Here is an 18,472-nt window from a genome sequence, read left to right as displayed (position 1 = left end):
TATGTTTCAAAGAACAATGAGTTTAAAGGGTTTTGGATTATCTTACTGTTGACAGTTTTAATAATATGGTATTTCTTTCTTAGAAAGTCAGCCTTATCCAGGAATTTTTTAATGCCTTTACTTGATTTTTCTTTAGGATTCAGGTGTTCATTTATGTGTTATCGATGACTCCAATGAGCATATGCTTACTGTATGGGACTGGCAGAAAAAATCAAAAGGAGCAGAAATAAAGGTAAATGAAAAAATTTTTTAATTGAGTGTTATCTTTTAGAGTACATTATTTGTTTTGCAGGTATTTGAAACTGTATTGCATATCCTTAAGTTGCAAGAGCAAATCCACTAGCCATATTTATCAGATTTATTGATTTGTCTTATGGTATTAACATTACAGTTACACAAGATAAAAATAATCAAGCAACTTGAAGCAATGTTAGTATTTCAGACAACATTGTGCTGCTGAAAAGCCAAAGTAGATGGATATCTAGCTTCAAAATTAAGATCGGACACTCTACTTGGCTACTACTTCTTTAATATGTAATTTTATTCAATCTTTAAAGCTTTGGAAATCTAGAAGAAAAATTCAGCCATAGGAATATGGCTGATGTAACTGAAGGGCTTATGTAGTAAGTTTTCTAGTCTTAATTAGGTTTGTAAGATTATTATGGAAAATGCTATAGCATTTATAATTGCTGTAGAATAGAGTTGATCCCTTTGTGTGGATCAGGCTATAAGTTGCAGGAAGAGAGTGTAAAGTTAGCGTTGCAGCTGCATTTATACGGGTCAGAAATGGTCGTCTTCCTCTGACTGGGAGAGAATTCATAGTGACAAAATGGCTTTGAGAGGCCTGTGACGTACTTGCCATACTCTTAATCTTAAATAACATATTTCTCTCCACCTTTTCTCTTTTTTAGCAGTTTTGTTTTGTATAAACTTGAAGCTTTCAGCTTATTGTCAAAAAGTTATTTCTCTACTAAAGGCCAGAGGGGGCTTATCCCTGTGCATTGACCTTATTCTGCTATGGATGGGCTCTATCCTTGCTTAAGACACAAGAATTGGGGAATTGATACATAACTTTTTAATTTATGTAAGTTTAAAATTCAGAAAGGCAACTTTAAAACCTTACTGATGAAATTTTGAAAGACCTAATTAAGAAGAAGGGATTTGCATAATCATAGGTAGAAGACAGTAAAGATGTCACTTCTCTACATACTGATCTATACGTTCAACCTGTATACATTTTAGACTATTCAACATAGTCTAAAATGCCTGCCTGAATTTTTATGGAAGTTGACAAACTGAATATATATGGAAATATGAAGGGGAAGAATAGTGAAGACAATTGTGAAGAAAAAGAATAAACTTGGAGAACTTAAACTATGAAATATCAAGACATCTAATTAAGACATTGTGGTAGAAGGATAGACAGATCAATGGAAGAGAATAGAGAATCTAGAAACAGCCTACACAAATCAGTGCTTAATTTATGGCAAAGGTGGCAATGCAGTGGGCAAAGAATAATGTTTTCAGTGAAGGTGCTGGATTAATTGGATATACATATGAAGAAAAGTTAAGCTTGACCCCTACCTTACAGCATTCACAAAATCAGTTTTAGATGGATTATGGATCTGAGCGTGAAAGGTAAAAAACAATAAAGCTCTTAGAAGAAAATATAGGAGAACACCTTCATAAGCAGATTTCTTAAACGAGACATACAAAGTACTAATTATAAAAGGGAGAAATGATAAATTATATTAAGAACTTATTTTCATCAAAAGGTACCTTTAAGAGTGTGAGAAAATATTTGCAATACTTATTTCCAGCAAAACTCTCATGTTCTGAATAAAGAACAACTATACTTCTGTAAGAAAAAGACAATCCAATTTTTTTAAATAGCAGAAGACTTCAACAGGTATTTCACAAAACTGGGTTGTTCAGATGATTAACAAGCATATGAAAAGGTACTTAACCTCATGAGCGATCAATAAAATTCAAATTAAAACCACAGTGGGATATACCATCTGTATCTACAAAAATAGTTTACATGAAAAAGAAAAAAATACCAAGGTTGGTGAGGATGCAGAGGCATTGGAACTCTCATACACTGCTGCTGGGCATGTAAGTTGGTACAGCCATTTAGGAAAACTGTTTGGCATTACCTACTAAGGTTGAACATGTTCATACTCTCTGACCCATCCTGTTCCTCTCTTGGTATATAAACCCAGCAGAAATATATACACATGTTCACTAGAAGACAAATAGTGATGCTATTTATGGTAGCCAAAAAAGTGGAAACTACCCTAATGCCCATCATCAGAAGAATGGATAAATCAATAATGTGGTTTTCATACAAAAGAATGCCATACAGCAAGTCGAATGAACACATTACAACTGTATGCACCAAACATGAATGGATCCAAATGTAATATTGAGAAAATAAACCAGACATGGAGGAGGAGGAATACATTATGTATGATTTCATTTAAGTAAAACAGACAAAACTAATTTGTGCTGCTAGAAGTCAGAATAATGGTTAATTGAATAGGTGGGGGAGATAGTGACTGGAAAGGGGATCTGGGGTGTTTCTGGAGTGTTAGTAATGTTTTGTCTCTTCCTCTGGATGCTGTACAGAGAGGTGTGTTCAATCTGTAATAATTTATCAAGCTATTAGAATTTGTGTGCTTTTATATGTATGTATTATACATCAATAAAAAGTTAAAATATTCTGTAAGGCAAAGCTCATATACAAAGTGATTTAATTTTATAGATTACTTCAATTTATGTCTTGACTATCTCATCACTAACACCATGGGTTGTATATTGGGACTCTTTGTAATTATAATAATTTTATAATAACTTGATATCTCAGTTTGACAGAAGATTCAGCCATCAAGTGGTTCTGATTTTTGTCCAGGTGAAAACTAAGGACTAATCCAGTCAACCTTCAAAAGACTTCATTGTTCTGGAGGAGATATAACTAATTTTTGCTTTGGGACTACCACATTATATTTAAAATCTACTTAGACCTGCTAAATATATATAGTTCCATACTACACTGTGGAGAATTATATAACAACAATATGCTATCCTTTTCCTTCATTTTAATACCTGAATTCTAGTTAGAAAAGGCACTCAGATTAGATTTTATTAGGTGGATTTTATTTGTGTGCTTGTGCAAAGGCCCTCTGCCCAAATGTTAGTAACAGAAATGTAAAATTTGTGGAAATACTGAAACTGTGGGAAGAGAAAAAAATTTAGATCAACTCTTCATATGATTAGTATCATTTTATTAATATAATAATGTAAAATGTATGTTTAATTCATTTTGTTCATAAGATTATCATGTTTATTATGTTGGTTTGCAAAAAAGAAACACTTCCATATACATAAAGTTCTTTGGTATGTTCAAAAATGGGCATTAATGATCATCCTACAAGTAAACACCAACTAGCCATAAACAGCTTTATGGGCATGTAGGTAGGTTTTACCTCACTGTTAAGTTTCAGTAGGTGATTTTACCATAAAATATCAATTTAGTGAGAATTTATGATTTACTGAAATTACAGAAATATATTGTTTTAGAAATAATACCCTCAGTTTAGATCATTTTAATGAAAAACTATCCTTGTAATTCTTTTGTGACTCTTATGCCTGTTTTCTTACCTTTTTACTATAAGTGTTTTAAATTCCTCTCTTTTCTAAGTTTTTGAGGAAAGAGAGTATAAAATTATAGCTCTTTTGGAATTCTTCTGTTTTTGTTTTTGTTTCTATAGGAATCAGTAGTGACCATTCTAAATCTACTTTTTAAGGCTTCAACCAGAAGGATGAGTCTATAAATTATTAATAGTAATATTTTGTTGAATGAATGAATAGTCCATAATAACAGTACAAAGAAAGATAAGACTGTTTCTTTTTTATCAAAATGGTAGTGTTTTGGCCGGGCGTGGTGGCTCACGCCTGCAATCCTAGCACTCTGGGAGGCCGAGGCAGGAGGTCAGGAGTTTGAGACCAGCCTGAGCAAGAGCGAGACCCTGTCTCTACTAAAAATATAAAGAAATTATATGGACAACTAAAAATATATGTAGAAAAAATTAGCCGGGCACGGTGGTGCATGCCTGTATTCCCAGCTACCTGGGAGGCTGAGGCAGAAGGATTACTTAAGCCCAGGAGTTTGAGGTTGCTGTGAGCTAGGCTGACGCTACGGCACTCTGGCCAGGGCAACAGAGCGAGACTCTGTCTCAAAAAAAATAAAAAAAAAAAAGGGTAGTGTCTTTAAGACAGAATTTATATTGCTCTAGGAATTTATAGTTTTAGCATATTTTCCTGAATGTGCAAGAAATTAAAATAATCTAAAGCCATATAATTCATATAAATGTTTTTCTAGTGCAAAGTTTCTATAAATAGATAACATAGGTGGTGATATAAGGACATCGAATTTTAATTATTCTAAAAATCTATTAATATTTTTCAGAGAAATAGATCTTCGAAAAAAAGGCATTTCCTCAAAAATTTTCCTTCTTTAATTGTCACTGGCTGTGATTGATACTTGATGGAGATAAGGACATACATTCATCTAAAGCTTTATTTCTCTTTTCATAGACAACAAATGAAGTTGTTTTAGCTGTGGAATTCCACCCAACAGATGCAAATACCATAATAACATGTGGTAAATCTCATATTTTTTTCTGGACCTGGAGTGGCAATTCACTAACAAGAAAACAGGGAATCTTTGGGGTAAGAATCAGAATGTTGTAACTTCATTAGGCGTATAAAACTTAAATGTTTTTAATTGTGGAGTAAGAATAAAATCATCATACCAGAGGGAAAACTGAAAATTCTCATTGTTTCATTATAGAAATATGAAAAACCAAAATTTGTGCAGTGTTTAGCATTCTTGGGGAATGGAGATGTTCTTACTGGAGACTCAGGTGGAGTCATGCTTATATGGAGCAAAACTACTGTAGAGCCCCCACCTGGGAAAGGACCTAAAGGTACAGTGTTCTCATACTAAACTCACTCCTTATAATTCTCACATAGTACTCTTGCAGTCCCATCTCTTACCCAGACCAGGAGAGAAAGAGCTGCTGTGGAACAATGTGGGATTCACCAGCAGAACTTGGATTTTTAAAGTTCTTCATAATGATCTTTTTTTTATATGGAATTACTTACCCAGTTACTTATTAAGCATATATAACCTACATTTGACTATACTGAACCTTTCTCTTTAAGAAGTTAATACAAAATAATTAGAAATGGTACTGATATGTGTTAGTTTTAAAAAGTATAAAGGCTGTCTACTGAGCTGGTTCTGGGATATCTGTGAAAGCAGAATACATTGCCATGTGATAAAATGGGAGGTGGGAGGGTAAAGGAACAAACTCAGAGTTCAGTCCCCTTCTTCGTTTTCTTTTTCTCACTTTAGCTTCTCTTCCTGGCCCCAGTAGTGGTCCTTAGCATTCATTCCTCTTTACCTCAGATCAATTTTCCTCAAAAATACAGATACATATTTTTTATTTTTAAGTTCCATTTGTATCCAAATATACAGGTTCATTTTGCCTTTTCCTATGGTAAATGAAAAAATTAGAAGAAGAGCATTGAAAATAACCTTTTTTCAACCCCATTTTTCCTTACTGTTTAAGAGCAATCAAACTTTGAAAAATGTTCAGAGTACCATGTACTTTCTTCAAAGTAGAAGGTAATGGGAGAAAAATCGGAGACCTAGTTCTAAAACCAGTGGGCCAGGAGCAGAGAGAGCAGTAGAAGTAGAACTAGTTAGGCCAGTCAATCCCTGAGATTCCACCTAAAACAGAAAGAGAAAGGAGATGATGATGAACCAACCTGAAGTTCCTGAGATACTTCCCCTGGAGACTGGCAGAGCAACAGGTCCTTTCTCTAGTTCATCCACTTCACCTAAACACACTCAAACAACTCCTTATCTCTGTCTTTCTGGAGTCCTTGCATCAGACCATGGAAATTGCCCTAAGTGATTTATGAATAAGGGAGTCTCTGTTCCCCTGCTCAGAAAGAAAGACCCAATTTACATATCTGTCTTCCCCAATAAACTTTCCCAGGACTAGCACAATATCTGGCATTTGGTACTAGCTGTTTGAAAACTATTTGTCAGGCATCTTTTTAAGAGATTTTAATCTTTCTTTTGGGTGTCAGTTTAGGAGTAATAGTTGAGTGGTATTGATTAAAACACTGTTTTCATTGAAATGTGGAGTTTAACATTATAATTATTTTATGATTGTACAGATTTTTATACTATATTTTTTAGTAGATATATATAGATGCTTCTCAACTTCTGATGGGATTATGTCCTGATGAACCCTTTGTAAATTGAAAATATCTTAAGTTGAAAGTGCATTTAATACCCCAACAAATGCATTGTAACTTTGAGAAATTCTAAGTCGAACCCTCATAAGTCCAGATGCTCCTCAACTTGCGATGCAGTTACATTTGTATGAGCCCATCATAAAGTCCAGGTGCTCCTCAATTTAGGATGGAGTTATGTCCCAATAAATCTATCATAAAGCCAAAAAATAAATTGAACCATCCTAAGTCGGGGATTATCTGTACTAAAGTAATGGTTTAATTGATGTTTTTCAAATACATTCACCTGAATTTCTAAGCTTGGCAGTTGAATTGAATTAGACATAGTCAGAAGTTAAAAAAAAAAAAAAGCCTTAAATTGTATTGCCATTGACTCTCAATCATTGGCCTTGCATTCTTAGCCTCTTTCATTTAATTTAGGTTCAAAATTCACATATGAGAAGGATGGCAATGGGTTGAGGGTTCTTAAGAAAAAAGAAAATTAGAAGAATAGTATTACTGACTACCTTATTTCTCTTACTCATTTTTATTTTTTCTCTCTCTTTTTTTTTCTCCTGGGCACATTGGTTTGTTCTCAGAAATGCCAAGAACAATAGTATATCAAAACACTGACTTACTGTTCAACATATCCTCTGACACTGAGCAGAATTTAGGTATAAATGTGTCCTTCATTAGCCTTGGTATTTGTGTTCAGGTCAGGGGCAGGGAGAGGTTCAGAGGTTTTTATTTTGGTTTTTGTCTGAAAAATTTTGGGTTGGGCCTCTGTGCAGAGAAAATTTGCCTATGTACAAACAGGAAACAGGAAATCTAATCTTACAGATTGCTGGGCAAATGAAGTGGCCTGTGTTGTACTCTGCTACATGACTGACCCTATTATGGGCAAAGTTGCTAAGAATTTTCTTTTTTTCTGTATATTTGGGGTTTTCTATTGGCTGTGAAGGATTTGGTGTGTGCAGTGAAATAAATGTGCAAGTCCAGACCAGCACAGATGCCCACACTTTCCATTTTTTAATTCTTGTCCCCAAATTTCAGTAGATCCAGTTTGCATATTCCCACGTATGACATTTCTGCACCAGTGGCAGTCTTACCAGTCAAAATTCAAGTGTATGTGACATCATGTCTGATAAAGGGACATTTTTGGATGGCAGAAATACAATTCCATAGCTAATGCTTTTACTCTAGTAAATAGGAAACAATAACCAAAACTGTATTTTGTATGCCTCATAAACTCTCTGTATATATTCTTCTTGGCTCCCAAATCATTTTTTCCTTAAATGTAAATTAACAGGTAATTAGTATTTTTTATTTCTTCAGTTGGTATGAGGTATTTGTTATTTATTTCTTACCTATATAAAATAGTTCAATTTTTTTTTTGAGACAGTCTTGCTCTGTCCCCTGAGTTAGAGTGCAGTGGCATCATCATAGCTCACTGCAACCTCAAACTCCTGGGCTCAAGTGATCCTCTTGCCTCAGCCTCCCGAGTATCTGGGACTACTATGGGCACCACCATGCCCAGCTAATTTTTCTCTCTCTCTTTCTCTCTCTCTCTTTCTTTCTTTCTTTATTTTTTTTAGAGATCAGGTCTTACTCTTGCTCAGGCTGGTCTCGAACTCCTGGCCTCAAGCAATCCTCCTGCCACAGCCGCCCAAAGTGCTAGGATTATAGGTGTGAGCCACTGCACCTGGCCATCAAAACTTTCCTTATATGAAGGAATTCATAATCTTACTAAGTTGGGGAGTGGAAGTTGAGAATATATTCAGCACTATTAAAGTGATCTCTATTCTTAAATCTTTGTCAAGTTCCTTTAAGGAACGCCGACATTTTACCTACTCTCTAAATCATCAGCATGGGCCCAGCTGCTAAGAATACAACATAAATTTCAAAATCTCCCTCATATTTGATCATATAGTTAAACAGGGACAGAAAGTCTTCCAAACATCTTTATTTGGCAGGTAATGTAAACTTGCTTTTTATGAAATCTTTGTTTCTGTCAGAGATGAGAAGAAAGGGGGAGAGATGCGGTTAAGTTTGGATAGACTTTGCCATGTGAGTAAGCTTGGAGGTAGAGTCGGTTTTTTAATCCAAGGATAATTACTTTTCTTGGCAGATATTTCAAATATTATTTGGCTTAAACTGGAGTGTCAGAAATACAGGCTCCTAAGAAAGAAATCTTTGGCTATCAATTTGTTTTATAGGTAAATAGTATATAGACAAAACTTTGGTAATTTGTTTAAATTTGAATCACTGAATTTTTTTAACTAAATTGATATTAGGTCATCCTTGGGAAATAACTTTTCAGAGGTTAGAGGAGGAGGGTGGGAATTCATATCTCACTGAGTTGATCACTATGTAGAGTATTTTTATTCCTAAAGAAGCACTTTTTTCTTCAGTTTTATTTTCTAACATCCCATCATTCTGGGAGGATCTGAAGTGTTTAACAAAGTTTGTCATATTTAGAGATATGGAAGGCTGAATTAAGATCAGAAAAATTTTTTTCATTTTCTTACATTCTTATGGAGAACTCTGAAACTCCATACCTCTGCTTTTTGCAATTTTTTACATGATGCTTTCAGGCTACTCTTACTAGTTTGTGCGTGGGGAAATAAGCTCTAAATTTACTTTTTTCTATTTTTAATACACAAGTAAAGCCAGCAATACTCTCATGAAATTTACATCTCTCAGATGTCCTTTCTCTTGGTCACATCAGAGCAGTGATAGATAATTGGCTATCCCACCAAACACAATTTTGTCGTTCAATGCTTAAAGTATTTCTAGGCGATGAGTGTTGAGGTGAGTGAAGGCAATTGACCTGAATAGCAAGTTCACTGGAGTTCTACTCCCAGCTCCGTTGAATCAGGCAAGCTGTCCTTCAAATCAGGCAAGTCCTTTCCTTTCTCCCTGTCAAATATACCTATCTATTTAGAATATGTACCACTAACACTGTCACAATGAGATAGTCAGCTGTAGCTGAATTTTTTTAAGATGCGAAAGCCCTACAAATTTTAGTTAATTTTTTAACTATAATGGCAGCTCAAATAGATGAGTAAAAAAAAAACAATCTCAGTGCAACAGCTTTATTGAAATGTAATTCACATACCATAAAATTCACCCTTTTAAAGTTTGCAATTCAGTGATTTTTTTGTATATTCATAGAGTTGTGCAACCATGACCATTATCTAGCTTCAGAACATTTTCATCACTCCAAGAAAGAAACCCTGTACCCCTTAGCAGTCACTTTCCATTCCTCCCTCCCCTCAACTCCTAGACAACCACTAATTTACTTTTGGTCTCTATGGATTTGCCTATTCTTGACATTTCATATAAATGTAATCATATAATATGTGGTCTTTTGTGATTGGCTTCTTTCACTTAGCAAAATATAGCATGTGTCAGTATCTCACCCCTTTGCTTCTTTTTTTTGGTTAGGAAAATGTTTGAAATATTTTCAGAGTAAAAAATTACTGTCATAAATGCAAAAGATTTTATTAAATCTTAAGCTTCACTAACTGCCTTGCAGAAGACTTGCTGAAAATAAATTTTTGATTATTGAGTTATATGAACTTTCTGATTATTCACTTTGTAGTTCTGCTGAAGTTTTCTTTCGAAAACGACACTAAAGTCTGATGAAAAGTGTTATCACTAGTGTTTTTATTTCTCCCTCATCATATTAGGTGTATACCAAATCAGCAAACAAATCAAAGCTCATGATGGCAGTGTGTTCACACTTTGTCAGATGAGAAATGGGATGTTATTAACTGGAGGAGGGAAAGACAGGAAAATAGTTCTATGGGATCATGATCTGAATCCTGAAAGAGAAATAGAGGTAAGGATGGAAACGGAATATAAAAATATTAAATCCTCTTAATGCATGTATTTTGTCCCACATTAAGATAACTTACACTTTTCTGTGAAACCAGTGTACATTCTTATAATTTCATACCCTCTTCATAGAAAGGAATTTGTTATTGCCTTTAGGATAACTTTGTTCAAAAAACACAAAAGGACCATTCATTAAACAAAATAATTTGAAAATTAAAAAGATTAGACAGAACAATTAATTTGCTTATTTATTTCTGAGACTTTTTTAGTGATCCAAAAATACAACCATACAAACATAAAATTCAGCATTCATTCATGGAATGCTATATCCAAGTCCAGGATATTCAAAATGACCAGTTCAATTTTAAAACTTGTAAACAGTTTTTAAAACAGTGCACTTAAAAATAATCACTAATTCTATGTGTATGTGTCTGCTTCATGGCATTGACCAAGTGTATCTAGAAAACCTGACAAGTGTTAATTATGTGCTTAGTGAAAGTTTGCTACTTGAATTGAGGTCTCAAGAAGTGAAATGGTTAAGAATAATATTTTAGATAAATGATTGTAAAACAAGAGCAAATCTCACAGAGTTTAATATAGCTTCTGTTTTTTGATGATTTAAATTTTGGACTTATGCTCAGTGTTTTTTCTACACATAACATGCTTTCCAGACAAAGTCTTCTCTAAAGAAGAGGATCCTGATAGTACTGCTCTTGGCTTTTATTTCCAAGAAGATAGATAACAAAGAGTTGCTTAATCACAACTTTAAGTTCATAGTGGAAATGCCAGTTCCAGTACTATTTCTTTTCTTCACAGATAACTCATATCCTTTGTAATCAAAAGGTATACAAATCTAGTTCACTCTCCCTCCTTTTCCATTTCTAACAAATTTGGATTACTCTTAGAATTCAATTCTTTATATTTTTAGGAGTCATTTTAGATCCCACTTTATAAAGGAAAAAGAATTGCATTATTTCAGAAAAAAATCATTCTTTGGTATTATTATAATATTAATATAACATTCACAGAGAATGTTCCAGGTAGTGCATTAAATGAAATTGATCTCCCAAGAAGTCCTATTACTTATAATACTTTACAATATAGTGTCTTTTAGTTTATTAAGAAATTTTACATTTTTTAATTTTTTTCTTTGACATATTGTAATTACACGTATTTATGGGATATAATTTGATGTTTCCATACATACATATGTTGTGTAATGATCCAGTCAGGGTAGTTAGTGTATCTATCGCCTCATTTGTCATTTGTCATTTCTTTCTGGTGAAAACATTTTTATATTTTGATCCTTACAACAATCAAGAGTAGGTAGAACATGTATTATTATCCCCATATTACAGATAAAGAAATTTTTCTTAGGCTAAGTGACTTATCCAAAGCCATATAACTAGTAAGTAACAAAATCAGACCACATTCTTCATGTGATGTAATAGAACTTACTCCTTTCCCTACTCTTAACCCTTAACTCTTAAAATCATATAAAATGTAAATTTAAGAGTTTTAATCCAGTCTGAGTAACATAGTGAGACCCTGTCTCTATAATATACATATATATATATACACACACATATATATATAAATTTAAAATTAAGTCACAGAAAGAATGATAATAATGCATTATGACTTATATGTAATAAAATGTAATTGAGTTTACCCTATTATCTTCAAATTTAGAATTCTGTTTCTTATTACTCCATAATTGCTTACAGCCATAAATGCAATTTCGGATAGTAATTAATGCATGCTACTGTGTATATGATGACTTTGAAAATTTATTTTTTTTAGGTTCCTGATCAATATGGCACAATAAGAGCTGTAGCAGAAGGAAAGGCAGATCAATTTTTAGTAGGCACATCACGAAACTTTATTTTACGGGGAACATTTAATGATGGCTTCCAAATAGAAGTACAGGTAAGCTATTACTGATAATTATTAACTGATTATTTTTGATGGTACCCTTTGGTTTTTATAACAAGGAATGTCTTTCATTTTCAGGGTCATACAGATGAGCTTTGGGGTCTTGCCACGCATCCCTTCAAAGATTTGCTCTTGACATGTGCTCAGGACAGGCAGGTGTGCATGTGGAACTCAGTGGAACACAGGCTGGAATGGACCAGGCTCGTAGATGTGAGTGAAGCAAGATGTGATTAATAATCTCCCCACAGAAACTCTTCACACTGACAGTCAGGAGCAGCAAAAGAAACAAGACTAAGCATTGGTTTAAACCAAGTGTTTATATATGGTTTAGTGAAGGGGCTGGGGAGAAGAGGGGAATGATTAGTCTCAAAGTATAAAATGAACCCACTTTAAAGAAGCAAATTAGCAGGGTCAGAACTCAATTTTTCTGTCAGTTTCAGCAGTAAAAATCTTTAAGATTTCATATATTTATGGAGCACTAATTATTAGAATATTTGGGCCTCTGAGGGTGTTGCAGTTGCATTCCATAAGTGCTGCTCACTAACAGACTCTACTATCTTCTTTTGAGTGATCTTTTACTGTATTTCCTCCCTACCCCCCCAAGATATCCACCTTTTCTAGCCCAAAAGGTGTATACAAGTTCTTTGCAGACTCTAAAGAACTGTACAAATGTTTGTTGTTATTATCCTTATTGTTCCACTGCCTGTCCACAAGCTGGTTGTCCTTTTCCCTCACCCCTCTGCCAGCATATCCCCTTCATGCTCTGAAATTCCTTTTCCTCTCATATCCATGTGGTATTTCTCATTGGCTACAATAAAGTTCATCAGAATTCCATGTTTATATGATAGAAGTTATTTTCACATGTGTTTTTGTTACTGTCCCCATAGATCTAGGGAGACTTTCTCATGTACTCCCCAACAGCTGTCTGTCTCTCTTCTAGGAACCAGGACACTGTGCAGATTTTCATCCAAGTGGCACAGTGGTGGCCATAGGAACGCACTCAGGCAGGTAGGGTCTTTAAGTGAGCTGAGTAATCTGAAATTGTGGGATGTTTAAACCGTTACTCAGGAATGTTCTCAACCTGATCTGGAGAATTAATCTCTTAAATAGCATACTAATATGCTTGTTGCTCTATCTGTTATATATACTCATTTAATCATTTAGTAATTATTTATTGAGCGCCTGCCATTTGTTAAATACTGTTGTGGGCATTCAGAATACATCAGAGAGCAAAACAAAATTCCTGCTCTTGTGGAGCCCACATTTTAGTGTGTACCAGGAGTGGAAGCAGAATAAAAATAAACACTGTAACTAATTATGTTAGAAAATGTTAAGAGCCATGTGAGGGGAGGGAGAATAGGGAATAGGAAGGGGGGGATTGGGAGAGGGCATAGTTGCAGACTAATGGGTAGGGTAGTCAGGAGGCTTCATTGAGAAGGGACAGTTAGCAGACTTGACTTTCATTTGTGAAATTAGAAGTATGAGAAAATTTCTCTCCTTATTGTCTTTTATGCAGAGAAGGAATTTGAAGCTGATATAATCCAGTTGATAATTTATAAGTTGTTTATGTTGTAGCTTTTGCTGTCCTGTCTTTTTTGAATGCTACACGTGTACATAATAAAGGTATATTTCCTGAAATCATCAATGACTTGTCTTACCCTGTATAGTACATTTCCAGGGTTAAGTAACATATGTTTATTATCTGTATATTTTTAATTGACTTCTGTTTATTGCCTCTGCTAGTAGGTAGCCTTCATCACAATGTCTTTTATAAGGAGGCAGGGGAAAAATATGAAGTTATTTTTCCTAAATTAAACCCACTTAAAAAATGTGGAATGCTTATTCTTCATGGGGTGAAATTACTGTGAACACACTTATATAAATATCATTTTTATGTGACTTAAATATTCCAAATCAACCAATTCAATTCTAACTAAATACAGTTATTTAGAATTTTTTTGTAGCATGTAGAGGTTTCTTTTTTCCCTCTAGTTGTTAGATACAAATTAATACCTCTGCAATGTGAAAGCATTCAAATTCCTTCTCATGTAGGGCTGCAAAATCTTTCAGAATTATGGAAAAACAGATCTCTAAAGTAAAGATAATTGAATTGTTGATATATAACTAGAGATACTATTTGGTTCTGAAAAAATATTTATCAGGGCCGGGCACGGTGGCTCACGCCTATAATCTTAGCACCCTGGGAAGCCACGGTAGGAGGATCGCTTGAAGTCAGGAGTTTGAGACCAGTCTGAGCAAGACTGAGACCCCATCTCTACCAAAAATAGAGAAAATTAGCTGGGTGTGTGGTGCGCACCTGTAGTCCCAGCTACTTGGGAGGCTGAGGCAGGAGGATTGCTTGAGCCCAGGAGATTGAGGTTGCTGTGAGCTAGGCTAACACCACGGCACTCTAGCCCAGGCAACAGAGCAAGACTCTGTCTCAAAAAAAAAAAAAGAGAATATTGGAATTAAGCTGCTTGGGAGAGTACTTGATAATACTTACAAATATAGAAGGCTTTACCATATCAGATTTTCCCCAGAACACATGTCAGTAAAAGATTATTATGGGGTTTAAAAGCATTTGAGAGTTAGACCAAATAGAAAAGCATATGACAGGTTACGTTGTAGGATTTTGAGGAATTATTTTTTTTTAACTTCAAAAAACTGGTCTTAAGCATATAGGAACCACCTGAGCCATGATGCTGATCTCGCTTTCAGAAAACCACAGAGGCATTTACCTGAGATCTATATTTTTGGCAGCTAAACAGATAATCACAAATGCTCAGGTCATCTAAATAATAAATACCATTTATCCAGTATCTGACGACAGACCTTGGGCTAAATTCTTCTTATATATTACTTTTAATTTCACAAGCGTTCTACAAAGTGTTCATTAACATCTCCATTGCATAGACAGGAAACCAAGACCCATCAAGTTTCAGTCGCTTGTAATTAAGCTGGGATTTGAACTCAGGTTCTGTATGGTTCCAAAGCTTGTCTCTTACCTGTGCTCCTCCAATACTCTTTGAGATGTTCTTATTGTGTTTTTAGCATTCCTTAGAAATATTGTAAGGAAGGTTTCTCTTTGATGGTTAAATCATTGGCTGACATATTTTAAAAGCACATACTGTATATACAAGGAGTTAAACACTAAATAGAGTGTAAGGCTAGAGCAGTTTGAGTCATGAAACACACTGACAGGATGGAGGGAGGTGTGTGTATGCAACATACACCCTCCATCCATGTATACATACGTACAGAGCCCCAGTTTTTAAGGAAAAATTGGTCTGATTTAAACTCGCTGAAATTACTTTGTAACATTTACATAGCTGTAAAGTCATCACTGACAAGCTTAAAATGAAAAGTCACTCAATTTAAGTAACTTAAGCTAAAATTAAGCTAATTGTTTCCTTCTGGAGTTGGGAGTAGAAAACACTTTATAAGTGAGAATGATGTGTGATACTAAGAAATGCTGGCAGTCAGTCCAGTCTGGTATGGAGATGGGGATTGCTTAGAATTAGGGGAAATGTAGTTGTCAGTGTTCATTCATAGTTGTCAGTGTTCATTGTGTGCATAACTCCTGTCTTTGGGTTCATATCTGCTTAGGTTCTGTTGATCCTTGGGGAACTTTCTCATTTGTTTTTATTTTTGTCTTATGTCTGTGAATACCTGCCTGTACTGTCTAAAACTGAAAATTTTTAATGTAGCCATTCAGATTATTATCACTGACCCTAACCCTGAAAAAAGTCATTCTTAGGGCTAGGGATGTTTTTTAGTAAAATGCAATACATGTCTAAATTATGTATGATGCAAAAAACATGACCAGTAAAAACTTGAAAGATATCTTTGTGTCCAGATCTAGTTACCTTCTACTTCATATAGCCAAAGAGTAAGCACAAGTATGAATAAATTATCATAGTGACAAGTACAATTATTTTAAAAGAATGTATTACTAATGTAGTTTTTAAGGGAAAAAAATAAATGCATAGCCCTAGTTGGACATAGTACTTCTTTAACATGCATAATGCTCACATAGGAAAGAGATACAGATACAGGTATATAAAATCTTGCAGCATTACCCAAGCTGCATTTGAACTCCTGGGCTCAAGCAATCCTCCCTTCCCACCTCAGCTGGGACTACAGGTGCACACCACCTGGCCCAGCAAACACAGGGAGGATTCTTTTTAACAACTTTATTGAGATACAATTCATATAACATAAAATTCATTAACTTAGGGCTAGGCACAATGGTTTACGCCTATTATTCTCAGTATTTTGGGAAGCCAAGGGAGGAGGATCGCTTGAGGCCAGGTGTTTGAGACCAGCCTGGGCAACATAACGAGGCCCCATCTCCAAAAAAAATTTCACCAATTTAAAGTATACAATTCTACAAATTTTGGTAAGTTTGTAGGGCTGTGCAACCATCCTCAGAGTCTAATTTCAGAACATTTTCACTAACCCAGAAAGAAGTCCTATACCCATTAACAGTCATTTCTCATTACCCCGCCCACTTCCCCCTACCACTAGGCAACTGATCCACTTTCTCTTTTTACAGGTTGTCTGTTCTGGACATTTAATATAAATCATACAATGTGTCAACTTTTGTGACTAGCTTCTTTCATAACATAAACCATAATGTTGTGTTTTCAAAGTTCATCTACATTGAATACTTCATGTATAGCATGTATAAGTACTTCATTCCTTTTTGTGGCCAAATACTATTCCATTGTATGGATATACTACCTTCATCAATTGATGGACATATGGATTATTTCTACTTTTTGGGTACTATGAGTATTCCTGCTATAGACATTCATATGCAAATTTTTGTGTGAATGTATATGTTTTCAATTCTCTTGGATATATACCAAGGTAGAATTGCTAGGTCATGTGATAATTCTGTGTTTAACATTTTGAGGAACTACCAAACTTTTTCACAGCAGCTATGCTGTTTTACAATCCCACCAGCAATGTATAAGGTTTCCAATTTCGCCACATCCTTGCCAATACACGTTACTATCTGTATTTTGATTATATTCATCCTAGTGGGTGTGAAGTGGTTTTCCCTTGTGGTTTTGATTTGCACTTCTCTCATGGCTAATGATTTGAACATCTTCGAACTGAGTTTTTTTTAATTGTTGAATTGTAACAGTTCTCACATATTCTGGATACAATCCCTTATCAGGTATATGGTTTGCATTTTTTTTTTTTCTCATTCCAAGGGTTGTCTTTTCACTTTCTTGTAGTTGTTAGTAGCACATATATTTTAAATTTTGATGTAGTCCAATTTATCTATTCTTTCTCTTGTATATTGGTCATAAAGATTTACTCCTATGTTTTCTTCTAAGAATTTTATAGTTTTAACCCTTACCTTTAGGTCTCTGATTCATCTTGAGTTAATCCTTGTATATGGTGTAACCTGGTAGGTGCCAACTGCATTCTTTTGTATGTGGATAAACAGTTGTTACAGCACCATTTGTTGAAAAGACTATGCTTTTCGTATTGAATGGTATTGGCACCACTGTTGAATTGACCATAGACATACGGGTTTCTCTCTGGACTCTCAGTTCTATTCCATTGATCTAGATGTCTGTCCTTGTGCCTGTACCAGTCTTGATTGTTGTAGTTTTGCAGTAAATCATGAAATAGGGAAGTGTGAGTCCTCCAATTTTGTTCTTTTTCAAGATTGTTTTGGTTACTCAGGATCCATTGAATTCTCACATGAATTTTAGTGTCAGCTTGTCAGTTGCTACAGAGAAACCAGCTGGCATCTTGATGGGGGTTAGTTTTTTCTCTATAGATCAATTTGGGACATGCTGCCATCTTAATATGTATTATGTCTTCCAACTTACGAATATGGGATGCTTTTCCATTTATTTAGACCTTCTGTTTCTTTCAATAATGTTTTTAGGATATAAGTCTTTTACTTTTGTTTTTTAGTTTGGTTTTTGTTTTTTATTTTTTAGTGAGTTCCTTAGGATTTTCGATATATAAGATCATGTTATCTGCAAGTAGAGATAGTGGTCTTCCTTTCTAGTTGGGATGTTTTTTATTTCCTTTTCTTGCCTAATTGTCCTGACTAGTTAAACCTTCAGTACAATGTTGAATAGAAGTGGGGAGAGTAGACACCCTTATCTTATTCTCCATCTAGGGGGAAAGCATTTATCCTTTCACCATTGAGTATAATCTTGGTTATAGGTTTTTCATAGATGTCCTTTATCATGTTGAGAGAATTTTCTTCTATTCTTAAGTTTGTTGAGCATTTTTAATCTTGAAAGGGTGTTGGATTGTATCAGATGCCTTTTCTAGTCTATTGAGATAATCATATGGTTTTTGTCCTTTATTAATATTTGGTATTACATTAATTGACTTTCAGATGTTAACTTTG

At 34.6% G+C, this 18,472-nt stretch overlaps 2 protein-coding genes across 2 annotated transcripts in view; one reads left to right on the top strand and one right to left on the bottom strand.

Moving 5' to 3' along the window:
• The window catches only part of LOC138399822 (large ribosomal subunit protein eL39-like), a 196,972-nt gene that overhangs the window by 69,125 nt on the left and 109,375 nt on the right, over nt 1–18,472 (bottom strand). The window lies entirely within an intron of this gene.
• Nucleotides 1–18,472, top strand: part of EML4 (EMAP like 4) — a 150,258-nt gene that overhangs the window by 110,263 nt on the left and 21,523 nt on the right. Inside the window, exons 12-18 of the mRNA XM_069494487.1 lie at nt 137–232; nt 4,597–4,731; nt 4,853–4,988; nt 10,002–10,153; nt 11,953–12,078; nt 12,163–12,294; nt 13,025–13,092. Of these exons, the coding sequence (XP_069350588.1) occupies nt 137–232; nt 4,597–4,731; nt 4,853–4,988; nt 10,002–10,153; nt 11,953–12,078; nt 12,163–12,294; nt 13,025–13,092 (845 nt within the window). The remainder of the gene's footprint in view (nt 1–136; nt 233–4,596; nt 4,732–4,852; nt 4,989–10,001; nt 10,154–11,952; nt 12,079–12,162; nt 12,295–13,024; nt 13,093–18,472) is intronic.

This window comes from Eulemur rufifrons, chromosome 19 (assembly GCF_041146395.1).
Source record: "Eulemur rufifrons isolate Redbay chromosome 19, OSU_ERuf_1, whole genome shotgun sequence".
Taxonomy (NCBI): domain Eukaryota; kingdom Metazoa; phylum Chordata; class Mammalia; order Primates; family Lemuridae; genus Eulemur; species Eulemur rufifrons.
The sequence above is the reverse complement of the archived record's forward strand: the minus strand, read 5'-3'. Positions and strand labels throughout refer to the sequence as shown.